Consider the following 20,993-nt stretch of genomic DNA (forward strand, 5'->3'; position numbering starts at 1 on the left):
CTCTGATGAACTCTCTGTCATCTGAACTCTCTGATGGCTTTCTGATCATTTGCTTCAATACTGTATCTATAATTGAACATTTTTATCAACTTTCTTTTCAGCTTTAGATCAATGTGAAGATTCATTTCCTCGTCCTTCTTGGTTCCAGAAATTGCTATAGCTCATAATCTACACAAATCCTAATATTTCTTAGGGAACTTAAATATACACACACACACACACACACGTGTGTGTGTGTGCGTGTGTGTGTGTATGTGTATATATATATATATATCAGCTATATATTTAACCTTTTTGATTTTTCAGTGCTTATTAGTGATTTTTAGTGATTATTCTTTTTTCAAAACACAATATTGCTTTGACTTCATCCTTTATTCAATTCATTTAGTTTGCCTGTATTGCATGTAATAGAAAACATACCTCTCTTACTCCTGTTTCTCTCCCTTGCCTCTTCCCCCCTTGCTTCCCCTCTCTCCCCATGCCCTTCACCCCTCTCTCCAAGTGGCCATGTCAGGCCTCTACTTCTCTTCTTTCTCTCTCTGCCTTTCTCTGTATCTACTATCCTCTTAACTCCCCTCCCCATGCCCTGAATAAACTCTATTCTATACTAAAAAAAAAAGAAAGAAAGAAAATATAAAAAGTACAATTTGCTCATTAGAAGAAAATATGCCTGTATCAACTCCACACAATGCATATTGAAAAATTATCTTATTCTTATAGAGTTTTGTAAATAATAAATGGAATTTTGTAGTGGAAAAATAAATATAATTAATCAATAAAAACTCCGAAGTGGAGCAACCAGCCTTCCCATAAATTCACGGCAACCAAACCTCTGTGTTTACTACTGGAAGCTCACCGGTTTCTGTGGAAATTTCTGGAAAGGAATGTTGTGGAATTGGCAGCAGATCTAAATAACTTTCTCTCCTGTCCCCCCGTTCTTTGGCTCGAATTAAGCCCAAGTCCAAGGCAGGAAGGCATCTGTGTTCAGTCACCAGCTCCCTTCTTGCTCGGACCTTCCAGAACGATTGGAAACTTGCTGCCTGCTACCTCTTTGCCAGGCCAGGCTGCACTGCAGGGCACATAAGTGATGATTCTTCAGAGTTACACCTGAGACACGACTTCCACTCACCTGTGAACTTGATTGGTACCTGATTCATTTGATCCCCCAACTCTCTCTCCTTATCCTGCTTTATCAATGGTCAGCAAATGACTGGCTTTGATGAAGGTTAACTCTTAAACCCATTTTCTTTTTTTTTTTTTTTTTTTAGGTATTTTCTTTATTTACATTTCAAATGTTATGACCTTTCCTGGTTTCCTCTCCAAAAACCCCCTATCCCCTCCCCCTGCTCACCAACCCACCTATTCCTGCTTCCTAACCCTGGCATTCCCCTACACTGGGGCATAGAGCCTTCACAGGACCAAGGGCCTCTCCTCCCATTGATGATGACTAGGCCATCCTCTGCTACATATGAAGCTGGAGCCATGAGTCCCACCATGTGTACTCTTTGGTTGGTGGTTTGGTCCCTGGAAACTCTGGGGGTACTGATTAGTTCATTTTGTTATCCCTTCTATGTGGCTGCAAACCCCTTTAGCTCCTTGGGTCTTTTCTCTAGCTCTTCCATTGGGGACCCTGTGTTCAGTCCAATGACTGGCTGAGAGCATCTACCTCTGTATTTGTCAGGCACTGGTAGAGTCTCTCAGGAGTCAGCTATATCAGGCTTCAGTCAACAAGCACTTGTTGGCATCTACAATAGTGTCTAGATTTGGTGACTGTATACGGGATTGATCCCCAGGTGGGGCAGTCCCTGGACGGTCATACCTTCAGTCTCTGCTCCACACTTTGTCTCTGTAACTCCTTCCATGGGTATTTTGCTCCCCCTTCTAAGAAAGACCAAAGTGTCCACACTTTGATCTTCCTACTTCTTGAGTTTCATGCGGTTTGTGAATTGTATCTTGGGTATTCTGAGCTTCTGGGCTAATATCCACTTATCAGTGAGTGCATACCATGTGTGTTTTTTTGTGACTGGGTTACCTCACTCAGGATGATTTTTTTCTAGTTCCATCCATTTGCTACAAATTTCATGAATTCATTGTTTTAATAGCTGAGTAGTACTCCATTGTGAAAATGTACCACATTTTCTGTATCCATTCCTCTGTTGAGGGACATCTGGGTTCTTTCCAGTTTCTGGCTATTATAAATAAGGCTGCTATGAACATAGTGGAGCATGTGTCCTTCTTACCAGTTGGGACATCTTCTGGATATATGCCCAGGAGAGGTATTGCGGGATCCTCCGGTAGTACTATGTCCAATTTTCTGAGAAACCGCCAGACTGATTTTCAGAGTGGTTGTACAAGCTTGCAATCCCACCAGCAATGGAGGAGTGTTTCTCTTTCTCCACATCCTTGCCAGCATCTGCTGTCACCTGAATTTTTGATCTTAGCCATTCTGACTGGTATGAGATAAAAATGGACTGATTTGCATTCTTCTACATGCTAACCACCAGTTGCCATTTGTTGAAAATGCTGTCTTTTTTCCACTGGATGGTTTTAGCTCCTTTGTCAGGGATCAAGTGACCATAGGTGTGTGGGTTCATTTCTGGGTCTTCAATTCTATTCCATTGGTCTACCTGCCTGTCACTGTACCATTACCATGCAGTTTTTTTTTATCACAATTGCTCTGTAGTACAGCTGGAGGTCAGGGATGGTGATTCCACCAGAAGTTCTTTTGTTGTTGAGAATAGTTTTCACTATCCTGGGTTTTTTGTTATTCCAGGTGAATTTGCCAATAGGCCCATTTTCTTAACATGGAAGTCTGTGAACCATCAACATGAACTTGAATGCATACCTATGTGTGCTCTTCTTTTCTTCATGGTATTTTGTGTTAATCTAGATCTTTAATAGATTAGAATGTCCATGTTTCTTTCTAAGAATGCTCCTCCTAACCCCAGACTCCCAAAGTCCATTTTATTGGTAACATAGCATTGTCTCATGTTCCTATATCATTATTTGAGAGTACACCTTACCTTATACCAATTCATTACTGAGAGAGAGAGAGAGAGAGAGAGAGAGAGAGAGAGAGAGAGAGAGATGGCTAAGATCTAAGAATCAGACCTAGAGTTCTCTGAAGTTTTCCAGTTCAAATCCTCAATTTTTTTTTGTCAGAAAAGAAAACTGAGCTCCGTGGAAAAGTGGAAAAGGGTCACGTATTCCATAATTTTAGCCCCATATTTCTACCTCACATTCATTATGATTGCATTTAAAATCAGTGTACTAAAATGTAAGCTGATTTTCAAAGTGTCCACCTATTATTTCAGCACCTTAATAGAGTACCAGTGATTTTTATTTAACTAAGAAACCCTGCTGTCTTTCCCAGTAAGCTGTGAGCTTCTTGCAGGCAGTGGCTATCTCTTATATCTGACCTATATTCCCTACAACTTTCAGTAGGTTTGGGATATTTGACGACTGCTGCATTGACTGATTGCAGATTAATAATAGGGTAAACTAAGAGGTTTTATGTTTCTTGTGAATTTATTTCAACTTATGCTCAGGCACCCTAAAGAATGAAACATAGCCAGCTCCCGGTGAAACCTGCAAACCTCTTTTTATTTTCTGTCTAGATTCAGTTCAAGTTCTTTAATTGTGTTGTTCGGATCACCTCAACATTGGTGTATCTGTAAAGTTTATTTGACATTATTACTAAAGTGCAAATTGGAATCATTAGAGTTCCTGAGACTAGTGGCTAGACTCTTGCCTAAAATGTGGAGAATAAAAATGGGGGGCAGGGCGAGGAATGTGCGCCTGAAATGATTATAGAGGCTAGAAGAGGGGGATCACTGAGTTTCCGGGATCTCTGTTCTCTCTTACCCTCAGGTCTAGCCTTCGCATTCCATCTCTACCTCGGTTGGCTCCCACCACTTTCCCCCTCTGCTCCACTCCTTTTCTCTTCCTGCCAGCATCCAAACCCATAGATTTCACTTATGCTCCTAACACTTAGGGACTAACTTATCTACAGTGTTAGCATCACAAAACTTGGAAAAAAAAAAACCACAATGAAGACAGAACTAAGATTCTAGTGCAAAATAAACCCCTACCTGCTCAAAAGAGAAATCGATTCAGTTGTTTATTCACTCATGAGAGCAGCACTCAAGGAGAATTCAATGTGTTCTTAGTGTGCTACCAACAGACATAGAAATGAGCCCCAATTCCTAACATCAACCGGTTTGATAGCATACGTTTTTTGTAACCTTAAATAATGAATGGAAATTCTTTTTTCCACTTAAACACAATGTCTCTATGTAACTTGGGCCAGCCTGGAAATCACCACATAGACCAGCCTGACCTCTAAATCCCAAAGATCTGCCTACCTCCTGAGAGTTGGGGTTAGAGGCGTTTACCACCACACTAACCTGGAAATTCTTTAAGGACCAAAAGTTCCTGCATGTTTTCGATAATCCCTCATTTTTATTATAATGAAGCTGAAACACACCTGCAACAGAACAAAGTACTTACACATTCATCACACAGCTACTTACTAAAAGTTTGTATTGCTGAAACACCATGTAACAAAGGCATGCAGACACGTAGAGTCTGCAGCGCTAATTCTAATGGGAAGTTGAAACAGAAAGAAGCAAATTATCCATTCTTGCTATTCACTATAGCTATAGTTGTTAAAGTTGTCATAAAAACTGAGGTGAAAATACAGAATTACTGCTCTAGGGGATATTCAGGGTTAGGATTCTACAAGCCTGGGTCACAATATTTTTTTGTCAAGCAATCCACATGTGATCTCATTTTACATGTGTTTCTGCCACAGAATTTATACAATGTAAGATAGAAGGCTAGTTCATTTTAACACTGTCTCCAGTTAACATTACCCACATAAAGTAGTTTCCTCCAAGATCCGCATGCTCTGGGAAGGTATACCATATGCTACTGAAGCTTAGAACACCAGATGGCAATCAGTCCTCTGGCCAGGCTGAACAGCGAAAGTCACCAACGACAAACGCAGAGATGTTAAAAGTTCACTTCTTGGAACCCACATGATAGAAGAAAACGAGGCAACTCCTGTGAGTAATTCTGACCTCCACACAGGCAGCACACACACACATGCATGCATACACGCATATACACACACATATATACTAATATGTAAACAAACATACATATGAAAACAAGCTTGGAGGAGGTTGTGAGCAAGCCCTGCTTGCTGCAGCTCACAATAGAGATTACAGGTGAAAAGGAATCCTGCAAAATGCTCAGCCAGTCCCCCAGGGAGATCGATGGCCACATTTGAACCCCCGGCCTGTCTTGCAGCTGCAGTGGCCACGAGATCTGTGGCCTGACACTTTCTCAATGTAGCGATTTGTACTGAGCCTGTCACTAGCTCAGCGGGAGGTAAAATTTACTTGACAGTGTTTCCTGGCTCTCTCCCAGCCTCAGCGTGAGTGCCAGTGAGTGCCGAGGGAGCGGGTGGGAGTGCTGAGTGAGTGGGTGGGTGCCAGGCCTGGGGAGTTCTTAAGACCTGCAGCCCTGAGAGCGAGCAAGCCGAGCGGGAGATTGAAGGGCCCAGGGAGGCTTACAGAAGACTGGGGGCACAGGTGCCAAGCAAGCATGCCCCCCCACCACCACCACCACCAGTCCTTGCCCTCCATCCTCTGTCTTCAGTAGGTAACTCTCAACATGCCTGGTCTCCATGGCAATTGACTCATCGATGAAACTCATTCAATCCTCTCCACCCCCATTTTCAAAGCTCACACTGAAGTTCTGCTCTTCTCTGGTTCCATCCGCTTGCTGTTAAACTGCAGATGTGGGCCATTCACCATATGCGGGCCACTCATTTAAACCTTTAGCCTTCTTCAGGCAGGGTGACAACATTTGCGATTTCGGGTTGGTTTTTTTGGTTTTTTTTTTTTTTTTTTTTTTTTTTTTTTGTCCTACGAGAGTCTTGAGTTTAGGCCAAAAACCTCCCAGGCCCAGGATGAATGTGCCTCAGACCTCACTTTCTGTCAGGAGGCCAAGTGGACTTGGGAGAGAGGGTGGGGCCGTCTGCGGAGACACGATTTTCAGCTTTGCCCTTTGCCTCTGGAGCCAGGGCGCTGGCCCACAGCCAGCCGCACGGAGAGAAGATTATGGTGTTTTCTAGGTAATTTTAAAGAGTACAAGCCCAAAGCAAAGTCAGGTGGTTTCGAGTCTGCGTTGAATTTTTCATGTTCAGGATTTGTCATGAGCCCGGCTTTCGACAGAGCTATATTTTAAATGATGAAGGGGGTTGTAGTCTTCTGGAGACAGGCATGTTTTGGTTGTTTGCTAATGACCTCTGGTTTTGCTTATGTGGAGTCTTGTTAACAAATTGAAATGTAGCAAAATAAAACATTCTCTTTCTTTCCTGCTTTCCTTTTTCCTTTTTTTTCCTCCTTCTTTCTCTTCTTTTTTAAACAATAGGAACCGTTACGATAAACTGTCAAAACTGGGCTATAGATATTGGTTATTGTAGCATCATTAATACTGTGCAAAAATAAATTAGTCACTTTGGCAATCAAACCCATTCTTCTTATCGCCTGTCTGTGCTTTAAACAGAGCCTTCTCCTTGTGTTTGATAGGTCCTATTGTTAAGAGAACTGCAGAAATGTATTAAAAAATTCTTTGAAAATTTTCCAACTTCGGGAACGTATTCAGCAGTAATTAGCCTTCAAGGCAGCTGCTCGGGAGCGCTTGGCAGGGGGCTGCTCTTGAGTCTAAAAATGCACCCCAGGCCCTGCATGAGAGGGTGTCAGCTTTAGAATCTGTGCCAGCTGAACCAACCCTGTTTGCCTACCCTGCCTGCTCTTTCACCACATCCCATATCACCTCCCGGACCTCTGGAAGCTGAGACAGAGGATACAGGAAGTGGAAAATCAGACCAAAACGACCTGTGAACTCAAGTGCAGAGGATAATGCCTAAGGACAAGGAAGTAGCTCAGTGAGCAAAATGCTCACTGTGGATGAGGAAAAAGTGAGTTCAAATCCCCACTGCCCCTGTACAAAACCAGGATTGGCAACACATATCTCTGAGACAGGAACAGCAGGATCCCAGGGGCTTGCTAGGCAACCAGCCTAGCCAATCAGTGAATTTTCAGACTCAGTGATAGCCCTGTGTCAAAAGAATAAATAAATAAATAAATAAATAAATAAATAAATAAATAAATAAGGTGAAAAACAGTGGAGGACGCCATCTATCATTGGCCTCCACATCTTCAGGCACAGACAAATATGCTTGCATGTAGGTACATGCACATACATGCATTCAGTACACATAGACAGATATTAAAAGCCAATAGAAAATAACTCTTACCTCAGGCAGGAGACAGACTTACTACAACAGAGCTGCTATTTCCTAGTTAAGTTTGGGCATATCCCTGGGATAGTTTGTGTAGAGACAATATCACTTTCCATGGAATGTTCTTTTCCCTGTCATAAGTGCTTGTCACAAGACTGTTTCAGAGTGACAGGCATGATATAAGCCAAGTTGAGGTTTTTCTAAAGGTTTTGCTGTCTCCAGAAATGAAGCACGTATTTTATATTCATTACAGGCATTTTGTTCCCTTCACCAGAAGGTGCAGTAGAGCTAACAGAAGAACAACTATCACTGGTCCCAAAGGGACATGCTCAAAGAAGACAGAGGTAGCTGCTTAGAAACAGGGCGTGTCTCGTATTGTTAGAGACCCTTCTATGGAGGCAGAAATGTCAGTAGGTAAACCCCAGAGGGCACCGGTGGGTGAGAGGAAGACAGAAGGCTGTACTGCTTCCCTTTAAGTTCTGAATCGAGTAGGCCTGTCTGAGTAAAGTATCTCGGGCAGAGACGCCTCAACAGTAGGAATGTATCTCCTCACAGATCAGATGCCAAAGTGCCAGCTTCTTGTCAGAGAGCCTCTCCCTAACCTGTAACAGTCTTAGCTCTGTTTCTCCAGGCACTCTTCCTCCTGGATGTGTCTGGGTCCTAATCTCTCCTCGTAAAGACACTGTTCATACTGGGTTACACTCCCCAAAGCCAAATTTAAATATAATTACCTGATAGAAAGCTTTATCTCCAAATACAGCAACCACATTCTAAGGTACTAAGAATAAAGACTTCAGGACAGGAGTTTAATTTTGGAACCAGTGCAATTCTTCCCATAATGAGAACTGAGGCTACTTCAGTACCCTGGTTTACCCTTGCGTGCCAACCAAAACCAAACCTGGTCAGCATCACAGGTTACACAGGACATCTCTTCACCACGCTGGCTCCTACTGCCTGAGCACTGCAGCTTCTCCAATACTAACTAACACCCAGGGCCAGCAGGACCCTGAAGGGAAGTACAGTCAGTGAGATGAGGCTGCTCTGAGAGTTGGCTCTGCTGATAGTGAATGGAAAGACCGTCTTATGCAGGGGTACCACCTTGGCTCGTGATCTGCTCATGTGTCGCTGGTGCACAGTGCTTGTTTGAATCTAGGCTCTGTACCATTCAGTTTCTGGTGTGGCTCTTCCCAGACAGATACATGAGACTACCCCAGGAGAGCTGTATCATCTCTCTCCTTTACACGTACATACAAGTCATTTGAAATGCAATAGTTACATACAAAGAATTTATGGCTATATTCTGGTGTGTTTTTTAAACTTATCTAAAGCTAAGTTTTTATCTGTTTTTAATGAGAGAGAACATATTGGATGTTTAATTTCTTTTTCTCCTAGGGTACAAAGACTGGCCACTCCTGGCTAGAGTCCCCATGTTGCTTTCCAGAGTGTCTGATCTGGTTTGTGGTCCCAGCAACAATGTGTGAGAGCTGTTTTGTCCCATACCCTCACAGCCATCTGTTGCCATTTTCTCTTCCCTTCCCTTCCCATTCTAAGTGGGATAAGAGTGGATCTTTGTGTAGTTTTGGTGTGCCCTTCCTGGACAGAGATGAGTGTTAAACATTTTTTCATGTATGTATTACACGGTTGCTCTTCTTTTGAGCACCCTTCACTCCACTCCCTTGCCCGTTTATTGCCTAGATGGCTGTGTTTGGGGCTTTAACTTTTGAGTCATTTACGTATTCCAGACATTGCTCGCCTGCCTGTTGGGTGCACAGCTTACAGAACACAGCATGGGTCGGCACCGACCACAGCTTCTTCCAGCCCTTCCTTAACCAACATTGTTGTTTATTTCACACGTTTGTCTTCATCACCATCAGTGAGGCCTGAGCTGATAAATGCAAGTAATTCCCCTCACCAGCCATTGCCTAAAACTCTGGCTACCGCTCATTCTTTCTGCTCTCTCCATCCTGGATTCCATTCTACTGCTTTCGCTTGGCATAGCCTTTTCCTCTTCATGACATTTTTTTCCTGACCCTTAACCCTTCTTGTACAAAGTACCCAGTTCTGTCTTAGCTCCATGTCTGTATTTCTATGTAAGCTTAACATGAGAGTCACTTCCAAACCCAAATGCATCAGGCTTAAAATGCCAATCACATCTTTTCATTTCTTGCCCAATTCCTTCTGTCTTGCATTCAGCTAAAGGTACCCACCATTCAGTCATCCATACACAAAAAAAAGATGTAAATTTGCACATGAATATTAGACATCTTCAGATGTGTTTAGTATATGGCACGTTTCTCAGTGCATATTTAATAAATGAGCAGGTATTGCATCAGGAACTTTCTTTCCCCTTTTTCCTAGAATTTATTTTTTATTCACATTACATTCCAATCACAGACCCACTGCCTCCTCTTCTCTCAGTTACTCTATTACCTACACCTCCCACACTACCTCCCCCTTTCTCCTCAGAGAAGGGGAAACCCCCTGTAGATACCACCACCCCTGGGACATATAGTCCGAGCAGTACTAAGCACCTTCTCTCCCACTAAAGCCCAACCAGGTAGTCCAGGTAGGGGAAGGAGATCCAATGGCAGGGAATAGAGTCAGAAACAGCCAACATGTCCACGATCAAAATTATTATTATTTTACCTATGTGGACAAATGCTCAGGCCTCCTGGAGATTTCCCAGCTCTTACCTTAACTACTAGCTGGGAATGCCATCTTGACTATGTGACTAGCATACTTTTTTCTCTTCGACATGACTCTCTTCCTTCCTGTCTATCAGGCTCTCTACATCTTTCATAGCAGGTCTCCTCGGCTGTCCTAGGCAATACCTTCCTGGAGCTCATCAGATGTCAACCTTAAAGCTCATCTTAGAATTCCTCTGGCATCTATCAACTGTAGCACAGAATGAGCACCTGGCTACATACCTGTTCTCTATCTTTAGCATAAACAAGACAGGGAGGCAGGGTGTTTTGCAGGGATTCTCAGGTAAGGGAAAGTCCTAGCTGAATTTACCCAAGAGTGTGTCTTTGAGAAAGAATTGCCATTGCTCATTTCTTACAACAGGACAGTCTCTGCACCTCCTTGGTGTCTTGGATCTGTTTTACTACCAGCTTGTAGTAGCCACTCATCAGGATGGCTGCAACAGCTATGCACTCTGCCTGTCCCTGTTAGAGCTCTCTGTTGAGTGTTTGATCGGGAAGATACGAAAGATCTTTTTGGAATATGGTGTGAAAACAGATTTTCTTAGTATTCATTTCAGATCGCCTATTCTCCTACCTGTATTGTTAGTGCTTGAGAGCAGAGTCAAATCCTGATTCCTATTGATTGCCTAAGGTAGAAAGATCGTGGCTATCCTATCTGAAATGTGTGTTCAGTAAAAGAAAGTTAGAGCATCTGCAGCCAGGATAAATGCTTTCTAGAATGATGTCACTTTAACAAAGGGGCTCTTCGTGTATGTGTTTCTGCTATTGTGCTCTTAAATATCCAAAATGTCAGAAGGAAAGCAACACTGTACAAGCTAAACTAAACTTACAGCTTCTCCAAGCGAGAAGATGAACAAAACCTGGAAGGTTTGCTGGAGAACAGAAAACAGAATGTGTTCACATCTCCAAAGGTCTGTTGGTGCCTTTCTGATAAACACACTATCAGGCAGTGTCTGATTTGATTTTTTTTCCTTTATGTCCATTTTTATCCTCTCTCCTCTCCCTTCTCAGCGTCAGGGAGTAAATATTAAAATTGGATTTGATAAATCTGCCTGTGTTGTCACCAATTCTGTCCTGCTGCCTGTATCTGTTGCATCCTTTTTAAAAAGCTCACCCACGCAGAATACTTTAACCATGAAAGAAACCACAGATGGAATCGTAAAGCCGCCTCCCTGTATGCATACTTCCTGTCCTTGACTTCCATAGCCCTCCTCAACACGCGCCCATGAGCACATGCCTTTGAGCTGCTGAATATGTATGCAGACATGTGTGACTAATTCATAGAACTACAAACACTTTGGGGACTTAAAATTCACCCAGCTCACTGGACTTTCTTATTGTGCAAGAAGGTATGGGCTTGGTACATCCTTTGTTTTGCTCTTTCAACCAGCAGGGGAGGGAAATGTAAGCCTCTGAATTTTAATGATATATTACATAGGTTACCTTTTCAAGCAGAGCCTTCTGGGTTTGGGAGAGTTGCACGCCAATGACTTACTTATAAAATTAAAGGCTCCCTGCCCCCAGGCCTCTGCATTAATTATCATTGTATATCTAATATCACAAGACAAATCTGATCTCAATTTTTACCCCAAAGTAGTTGTTGGGCGTATCAAACCAATACAGGTTCATCTTGATGTGACCTGTTAACTTTGCAAATTGTGTAGAACAGAAAGCAATCCAAGTAATCACGTGGCTATTTCTAATATCCTGAATCACCTCACGTCACCTCACCTCGCCTCACCTCACATGTAGTTCGTGTTTGTTTCTTCAATAGAAAATAATTCCAGCTTGGCTAACCAGAATTGAATAGACAAGAAATCTGGTGCAAAGATATAGCTAACTCAAGCAGAATGTTTTGAACTTTTGCTTTGTAGAATTCTCTGTTCTGGTTCTCAGCAAAATTAAGAGAAACATGTCAGCTATATTAGTATCACATATTATATAAAAGTCACAGTACATTTGTCATAAGATATATAAGCAAGATGAGCTATCAAACCTCATTCTGGTTCTGAATGTGCACGCAATACACACACACACACACACACATCCCTAACAGTTATATTTAAATGTAGTGAGTTCGCCAATATCACATTAGCTCTGGTAATTGGCAAATACCAACCTGCCCATTTGCAAAATAAATATGATGGGGGACTCTAATAGAATCTACTGTTGGAGATTTGTAATTTAAATTTTTTTAAATGTGTGCGTGTACAACATTCACTTCAGTGCTGCCTTCTGTTGTTTGTGAACTCACATTAGCTGTCCTTAGCTGCACAAGCCTAGGCCTCGCAGAAATGCATCACCAACAGGAGGAAGACTCATGAGACCCCCCACCCCTCCCTAAGGGACTATTACACCTTCATGGTTTCTGGATAGGCTAGGAATGGGAGTGAGGTAGCAACTCCTAAGTTGTCCTTGCTCAAGTGACTAACACCTCACCCAAGTTCACGGAAGCAGCCCTAATTAAACACTGGGTCACCAAAAAGTTTAAAATACATCCAAGGACTAGGGGCCTCGTGAGAAGAGGAACAGTTCAGCGGGAGTGTAAGGGGAGTAAAAAAGATTAATTGGGGAAATATAATTTTAGTATTTGGTGTATGTGTGAATATATGCATGTATGCATATGTGTGTTGTACATTTGTATGTGTGTGTGTATAAAATTATGAAAGAATAGATTTTAAATTTAGTGCAGGATTGATGATAGCAGACAATTACCTGCCATGCACAAAGCTGTTTTGTCTCTAGCATTGTATAAAACCAGAGGGTCAGGAGTTCAAGGTGATCCTCAGCTTACATAGTCAGTCCAGTCAACCAGAGCTACCGGATACCCTGCCTCAAACAAGATCAGCAGCAAAAGAGTGTTTCCATCCAGATGGTTTGTAAGATTGATGTGACAGTGGAGATCACCACTTAAAACCATTTAGATGGAAATATTTTGCTGTGTCGCCTACTAGGTAATGAGATACAATTGTACAACCTGACATCAAAGTCATAATAAATAAGCAGACACTGGCTGACTTGTTTTATTCTTCTTCTTTTTTTTTTTTTTGTTTCTTTTGTTTGTTTGGTTGGTTTTTTTTTTTTTTTGTTTTTTTTTTTTTTTGCTTTGTTTTGTTTTGTTTTTTTGTTTTTGGTTTTTTTTTTTTTTTTTTTTTTTGGTTTTTTTCAAGACAGGGTATAGCCCTGGCTGTCCTGAAACTCACTTTGTAGACCAGGCTGGCCTTGAACTCAGAAATCCGCCTGCCTCTGCCTCCCAAGTGCTGGGATTAAAGGCGTGTGCCACCACTGCCCAGTTATTCTAACTCTTCATGACTTCATAGTACAGACACAACTACATGTCTTGCTTCTTCTAGGCCTAGTCCATTCTCCCTCTTTGTACCTCCAATCCTTCACACTGGTATTCACATCTTCTGTCCATCTTTCTGGGGCTCTTTAATCATCCTGACCCTCATGGATACACAGAAATTTTTTGCCTAACTAATATGATGCTGAATATGAGACCCCTCAGCCACAGACATGAACATGAACGGAGCTGGGAAACATGCAACCAATTCAGGGGACTCTTTTGGACCTGCTTGCCCCTTTCTGTTGCTCCGCTCTTCCAAAAGAAAGAGTGTGGCTTGAGAGAAGTCCTGTTGAAGAAATGAAGCAACTCAGCTTATCCCACTGTTAGAGATACGATCCTCCTCTCTGCAAGTCCTAAGAACGGCTCCCCAGGTTTAGCGTTTTCACAATGTGTTCATAAAATGTGTGACACTAGGAAGCCAGTTTTAAAGAAGGTCCAGCTAACTTTCATAAAAATGACAGTGTGGGAAACACTCCGTTTAAGAATTAGGCAAAGCTTGTAGCTTTCCCCATGGCTTTGAGCACACACATACTAGTCAAAACCTGTGAATATGTATACATTTTTTTTTATGGATAATTGGGCTCTTTATTGGTGGCGCCTCCTGGATTAAGAGGATTCCTCCATGCAAATCAGCTGTAGAGGAAGGCAGAGCAATAAAGAACGCCTTTCATGTGGCTTCGGATCTCAGGTAGCAGGCTGCTACATTTAGACAGAGACAAACGTCAAATTCCTGGATGCCCATAATTGTCTTTCATATTGTTTTAAGTCAATTAGTTAATGTTAAAGTCCTCAAATAGTTTTGCTTAAAGCACGAAAACAACCAACTGGCCTGCTGTACATGTTCTGTTGAGAATGATTCCCCAAAGTTTTAACGTCTAAGCTTCAACTCGTGGACAGGAAGACAAGCTCATCAGGCAGCTGACATACAGATTGCTTCAGTAACAGGCCGCAGAAGTTAAGACATACTGTGTGCCTTAGAAGGACCTCAAGTTAAGTCACACACAAAGCTTTCCAGAGATGGTACCACATTTGCAACACCTCTCTGGGGCCAAGAGGAGTTGATTTCTGTGCTTTGGTTTGTGAGTTTCTGTCCATTTGTTTAACCATTTTCTTTTTTATGATATAAGCATCCATTTTGTATGAGCTTAAAGTCTGGTCTTTTGTCTTTGTTAAAGTGATAATGTAGTCTCCGATTTCAATAGTTCCTGGAAGAACTGGCTGTCTCTTTGCTTTAATTGCTTCACAGGGACCACAGGACAGATTTTGGAGGGTATCTTCATGTTACTCATTTGGTCACCATCCTTCTCCCCAACAGGATATTGTTTCTAGGTTGTATCTTTTTGCTTTCCTTCTGTGTCAAAACTCCAAGTTAAAAACTCTTATTAGTTTTCTACCCTTTCCCCTATCTATCTGCATACTATCCCCTAAACAATACCCCTCTCCAACAAATGAAATGTTCCCAGATTGGGTAAGCACTTCCGTGTCTGCTTGGAAAGTTGAGCATTTAGAAACAAACCCAACCTCAATGAGCACTATGGTGTTTGAGGCTGTTGGGAAATGTTGTAACACGAAGACTTTCATTCCCTTGCCTTTGGGATACTAAATTATGTTGGGAGCCTTGGAGATTCCCCCCATAAATGAAGAAGACAAAGAACACAGAAGAAAATGGTAATTTCCATCTCTGTCATGTCAGAAAAGGGAAGCCAGCCCTATAGAAATCATTTCTGAGTTAACAGGTTGGTGAATGGGCAAGCCTGTGTGTTTTCACAAGTAACCGGATTGTTTCTGAGTCTTTGTGGAAGAATGTTGACTATTGTAAGGTTTTGTTTCTGTAAACATAGCTCACCAACTAACACAAATTCCGTATTTCTGATTTTTCAGTTGATCAGAGAGAGAAACGATTACAGGTCCTGTCGTTTCAAATTTCCCAATTTTATGATACTATTTTACTGACTGAGAAAGTTTAGAAAGCATTTTAAAATTTTTTGGAGACCTCTGGTCCAAATTCTAAGAACACCAAGTAAGATGGGCTTAGAGATACTACATACTATTGAACAGCACTTTAGAGAGACAGAAACTTCCGTAAGCTTTACCCCACCCCTTCCTTGATGCGTGGTACAACCATGGCACACAGCAGAGCTGCCCTAACATCCTAAAGCTAAGGAGAACCCAGCGATCAGAGAGCCTCCTTCTCATAACACATAACAAATCTGTCATTCAAAGGTCTGAGGTGAAAGTTTTTCTAAGGGCTGTAGTTTCCCATTTTTCCTTCCCTTTCTGGCTTGCCCTAGCATTGTTACTCTGCTTTCAGCGGCCATCATTGTAAGCACCCTCCAAGAGGCTCCTAGTCAGAGAACTAGAGCCAAGTCTCTGCCTGCTTGCTCATTTTATTCCACTTTCCAAGGTACCGCCATCTGCTCTTCTGGCTAAAGGACAGTCCCCATTCTGTTCCTAGCATGTTAGAGAATTTTCTTTTCCTCCCACCAAATGCTAATGACTCCTCGGAAGTGTGGGTGATGCCCTCAAAATCATTAATAACTGGTTTAGGGAAGAAAAACAGTCATTAATAATTTTTAACTGTTTGTACAAATCATTTAGTGTGTGCTTAGTAAATATTGGTTGAATTGAAGGAGAGTGTAAAGAATAAGGGTCGATGGATTTGTCATTCTCTCTGTAAAGACTGAAGACCAGATTGAAGGACCCTAAAGTGCCTGCAAACACAGAATGTGCCTAATGCTAGAAACCCTGAGTCCAAAAGCTACCTCCACCCCTCCCTGTGGCTTTATGAGTTACTAACCTCCCTAAGCTATAATTTTCTTTTCAGTAAACACCATCTACCTTACAGAAATTTTATGCGGATTAAGTCAGACAATGTGTGTACAGAACCCGGTCCACAGCAAACTTTCGTTCCTGCCCTTCACATAAGTCGGTACTGGCCGACCGCTCTGCTTTGTTTGAAAGTCAGCGAATTAAAAGCAAGCGGGACTGTGTAGCTTCACGCACATAATCGGAAAGGCAGACCTGGAGGCCCGATGAAGCCTCGGGCCCAGGCTTTCTTACAGTGGTGTGCCACACATGCACAGGTTGTGAGTGATGACATTTTCCTTTTCCTTTTCTTGACATGTTGCTGATGCTAAGCATGGCATTTGAAAGGAAAACATACAGGTGAAGGGGGCGTTGTCCAGTGAAATTTGACTGCTTTGCAGAACGCTTTCCACAGCAATATCCTTTGGAGCAATATTTAGTTAACTGAATGACCTCGGGTATTTTCCTAGAGTGAATGTTTTAAATCATGATGCTTCTATGGCTTTGATATACAGAGAGGATATTGTGAAATTCCTCCTCAAAAGCATTGACAGTGTTTGTTCCCATACTGTCTTTTGAAAACCTGTGGTATTCTAAAATCAATAGCCATACTATAACAAATTTGTGGGCCCTGAAGTTTCTGTTGCACAAACTCCAAAGCAATGTTCTTGAGATTGAAGAATATCAAGGTTCTTTTGGAAAATGTTAATATTTCATGATATTAGTATTTACCATACATTTTTAAAAAACATTAAGCATTTGAGGAAGATCTTTAATAATGTGATACTTGGAGACAAAATAAAATAGAATGATAAAAATTGTGTATTGAACAAAGTGTAATTGTTACTCAAAATAGTACGGGTGTTCAAGTGACATTTGCCTGCACTGGTATTTTATGCCTCTATGGGACATGGCATCTATCGGTCTGTAGATAGAAGCCCAGAGCATACAGTAATGAGTTCTGTAAGTTTTCCAACCTATCAACTTATCAAGGTTAAACAGAGCCCTTGAAATGTAACACCTCTCCCTGTTCCCAAGCACACGCCTACTATGGACAAGTGTTGCTTTCAGGGTGACCTTTGTGATAGAAGGTTCAGCCTTGGGGGTGGGGAGGTGCTGATGAGGAGGTTTCAGAAAGACAAACGAGAAAGAGCATTTCTATCAATCTGGTGAAAAGGAAAAAAACTGAGAAGAAGAGCAGTTATTTCCAGATGTTTCAAAAGTGGTGTCTCCAGGATATAGTATAATTTTTACCGAATTTATCAGTAAAGAAAATTTCAAAGGGAAAAAAAGGAAGACTATCATAGAATGAGCAGGATAGTTTTTAAAGGGATTAGTATGTCTTGTGTTGACAGCTCCTTGGAGAAGGGTTGTTTGAAGCTGGATGGGGTTTTAATTGATCAAAACAATAATGGCATGTGTGTTGTGTGTTTGTTGTATGATTGCATGTGTGCCCATATCCTCAGCTCTGTGCGCTTAGATGAACTATTGACTGAGTGAGAAAGAATACAAAGAATCACCTCTTTAAATCACACGTCTTTAGCTGTTAATGACTAAAAGAAATATGTTGCATTCTCTATTAGTGGCCAGTTAGGTATAAAATCAAGAGTCTGTGGTGACATTCTTTTTTAAACAAAGAGTCAGATTGTAATATACACGATGGTCAGTGAGAAACACCAGCTATTTCGTACTTTCTTTTGGATAAATAAGGCAAAATGATACAATCATGCTATCAGGTAATAATTTGATACTTGGATTGTCTAAAAAAGTATGAATTATCTAATATAAACAATGAGAAGAAGGCATAAGCAGTAGCTGATAAACAAATAATTTTGGTTTCTAGTCATATGACAGAAATGAGATTTAAAACATGTTTATCTAGAAATTACAGAATAATAATATTACATCACTATAAAACAAATGTTTAGTTTGTTCCTTCTTGGTGTTTCAATGGTGGGTATTTTTTTCAAATTATATTTCCTCAGAAATACTTTTGAAGTTAAAAATATGACGCATCTATCTCTTTAAAAAACATCACACACAAACTCACACACACTCAAACACAAATACACACACACACACACACACTAGTTTATCTACAATCTGTGCTGCCCTAATCTATCTAAACTTTGTTTGCATCAAACCAGTTACTTTTACGCGTCAAGGAAATGCAAATAATGGAAGTTACAGTCACTCCCCTAACACGTCGGTGCATTCGGTTTCAGTTTAAGAACTGTGGGTTTGCACTGATTCTCGCCGCTCTAATCTCAGCCCATGTACTGTGGGCATCTCGCATTCACAAGCAGCACACATTGGCAGTTCTCGCTGATAACTTGGAGCGGATTCCCTACAGATGAGTTCTTTGAATATCCAAGGCAGAAAGGATTTGATTGTTACATTGTATGTTATCTTTTCTTGATCTTAAGGCCCTGGCCTGTGTAGACATTCCACAGAGCCTGAGAAGAGAGTGCAGACAGCTGACTGGAGGAAGAAGACAAAAATTCCCATTGTTTAGATTTCTGTCAGAGGATATAAGAATAGTTAATTTCTTTTATCTCTAGGGCTTTCATTATCATTTAAATTTCATTTTACATTAATTGATCAGGGATTAGTAAAGCCATTATGCAGAAATTAGAATAAGACAAGCCAGATGGAATGAATAATTCATAAAGTCCAATTACGTTTTATTTCTGGTGTACTTTCAAACTTGCCTCTGACTTCTGTGCTATTTTGATGTGACAATATTCGCTGGAAATCAAGTGTGCCATTTTAATTTATTATATCCCTCTGGAGTGGAGGCATTTGTATGCAGTGGAAAAATGCTCTGTGTTTCCCCTCAGAACATCAACTGTAGGGGTCTTGGAAATCCTTGGTGATTTAGAAAGGAAGTCATATTTTCTGTGTAAGTTCAGAGGTTCTAGAATGAGCCACATTGCTCCACTTGGTTCTGGCGAACTAACCCCATACAGGGAGGCTAAGGTCTTGAGTGGAGAGATTTCCACTTTTCTGTAAGAGCGCAAACCCGCATTTAAAGGTATTTGTCTCCTTCCCTCGCCGCACAAAAAGAGTTAAAATATGAATTTGGCCTGCAGTTGGACTGGAAGAAGCCATCGTTGCTGCAGCGACAAGGGAGGTCCACGAGGTGGCAGACGTTGCCTTCGGTGCAGAGCCAGGGTCGCCAGGGACCGCCCGGGCTTCGGAGCATGCCAGCAGGTCCAAGCCCCTCAGCCCACTGCTGGGTTCAGGCTCCCGCGACCTGCATGCACAGCTTGGCCTGGCAAGAATTCCGAGCTAATGGCAGTCGCGTCCACCTGTCTGGAATGTCGCTTACAACTGTGTCTGAAACCGCCTCGCTCCGCGGGTCCCGGCCCCGGCCCATTCAAAGTACACCCCACCCCCGGGGATTTATTTATGCCACTGGACAGTTGTAGTCACATTAAAGCTCCGGTTCACCTTCTCGAGGACTTTCATCTCGGGAAGTTTTATGACACTTGGTGAATGTGCAAAGTTTTTAATTAGGCTCTCTAGACAGCCCGAGGCGGCGGCAGCGCCACTAAGTCTTCACGGTCTCTCTGCTTTACAGCACAACAAGCCGCTCTACTCCTTTGAAGACAATGCAGACTATGTGTACGATGTCATGTGGTCCCCCGTGCATCCCGCGCTCTTTGCCTGCGTGGACGGGATGGGGCGCTTGGACCTCTGGAACCTCAACAGTGACACCGAGGTGAGCGACAGGCGCCCGGGCCCAGGGATGGGAAAGGGGGACCCGGGTCACTCTGCAGTCTGGTCCTTCGTGGGGGGGGGGGGAGCCTTTTGTGGACAGACCCTACAATTGCCTCTGGGTACAGTCCATTGCCCCCACTCTCAACCCCCAATTCTTGACTTCCCAGAAGGGAACCAACAGATGCATTGGCCAAAACTCCATGTCACTTCATCCCTAAACTGTACCAGATCTTAGACAGTTAACGACTCTGCCCCACACACATCTTTTCCCCCAACAGCACAAAGTGTGTTCACACTTTTCCCTAAGGGGAAGGACACATCGTGTTGAAATAACTTTATTGGCAGAGACTTGGAAAAGTAAGCTTTTGTGGGTGCTGTTTTTAGACTGGATTATTGAAATGAGGTTACTCTGTCAACGCTGGCTATTTGTACAATTTCTGTTTCGACTCCATTGAAGATGGTTCTCTACACTGCTTTCTGTTTAGTTCTACCATCCATTTGATTTATTGCTATGGAAATATTCCTTGTCTACAATATTGAACTCAAAGGCCATAGTGTCTAAGTTTATACATGTATGCAAAACTCAATTCGTCTTTAAAATGGGATTTTAACGTGTCACATTTAAAGTCATTCACAAGATAAAATAGGCATCTATTTAAAAAAAAAACAGTTGATAACAAAATGAATATTTTTGAGGATGTCATCTGCTTTGTTCCTCTTCTTTCAATCCCTCAAAAGTATCGAGGGCCTAACTCAGGGCCTTGGGAATGATGTTGTTGCCAGGGACCGTGTTACATGACTATTTTATGTCCTAAAATGGCCTCTGCATCATTTCTTGGTTTTTGGTTCCGGTACAAATACCCAGGTAAAGATTCCATGGGACAAGGTATATATATATGTCAAGTAAAGCAGGCCTTTTGAAGTTCTTGGCGCAGGAAGCCATTCAGCCTTTGTAATTAAGGATCCTAAGGCTGGAGGACATGAAGGAGAAGCACAGAAGGCTAGGACTTTTTGTGGGAGGGGACAGGGGAATTTCCTTTGGGTGGTGTTGTGTCTGGGTACCTATAAGTGCACAGTTACCTGTGACTATCACCAGACA

The 20,993-nt window shown here is 42.0% G+C and overlaps 1 protein-coding gene across 9 annotated transcripts in view; it reads left to right on the forward strand.

Moving 5' to 3' along the window:
- Positions 1-20,993, forward strand: part of Dync1i1 (dynein cytoplasmic 1 intermediate chain 1) — a 302,440-nt gene that overhangs the window by 260,916 nt on the left and 20,531 nt on the right. For all 9 annotated transcript variants that reach the window (XM_006504982.4, NM_001191023.1, NM_010063.4 and 6 more), the window contains one exon: positions 19,755-19,895. In XM_006504982.4, coding sequence (XP_006505045.1) covers positions 19,755-19,895 — 141 coding nt within the window. The remainder of the gene's footprint in view (positions 1-19,754; positions 19,896-20,993) is intronic.

The sequence above is a fragment of the Mus musculus genome, chromosome 6 (genome assembly GCF_000001635.26).
Source record: "Mus musculus strain C57BL/6J chromosome 6, GRCm38.p6 C57BL/6J".
Classification (NCBI taxonomy): Eukaryota; Metazoa; Chordata; class Mammalia; order Rodentia; family Muridae; genus Mus; species Mus musculus.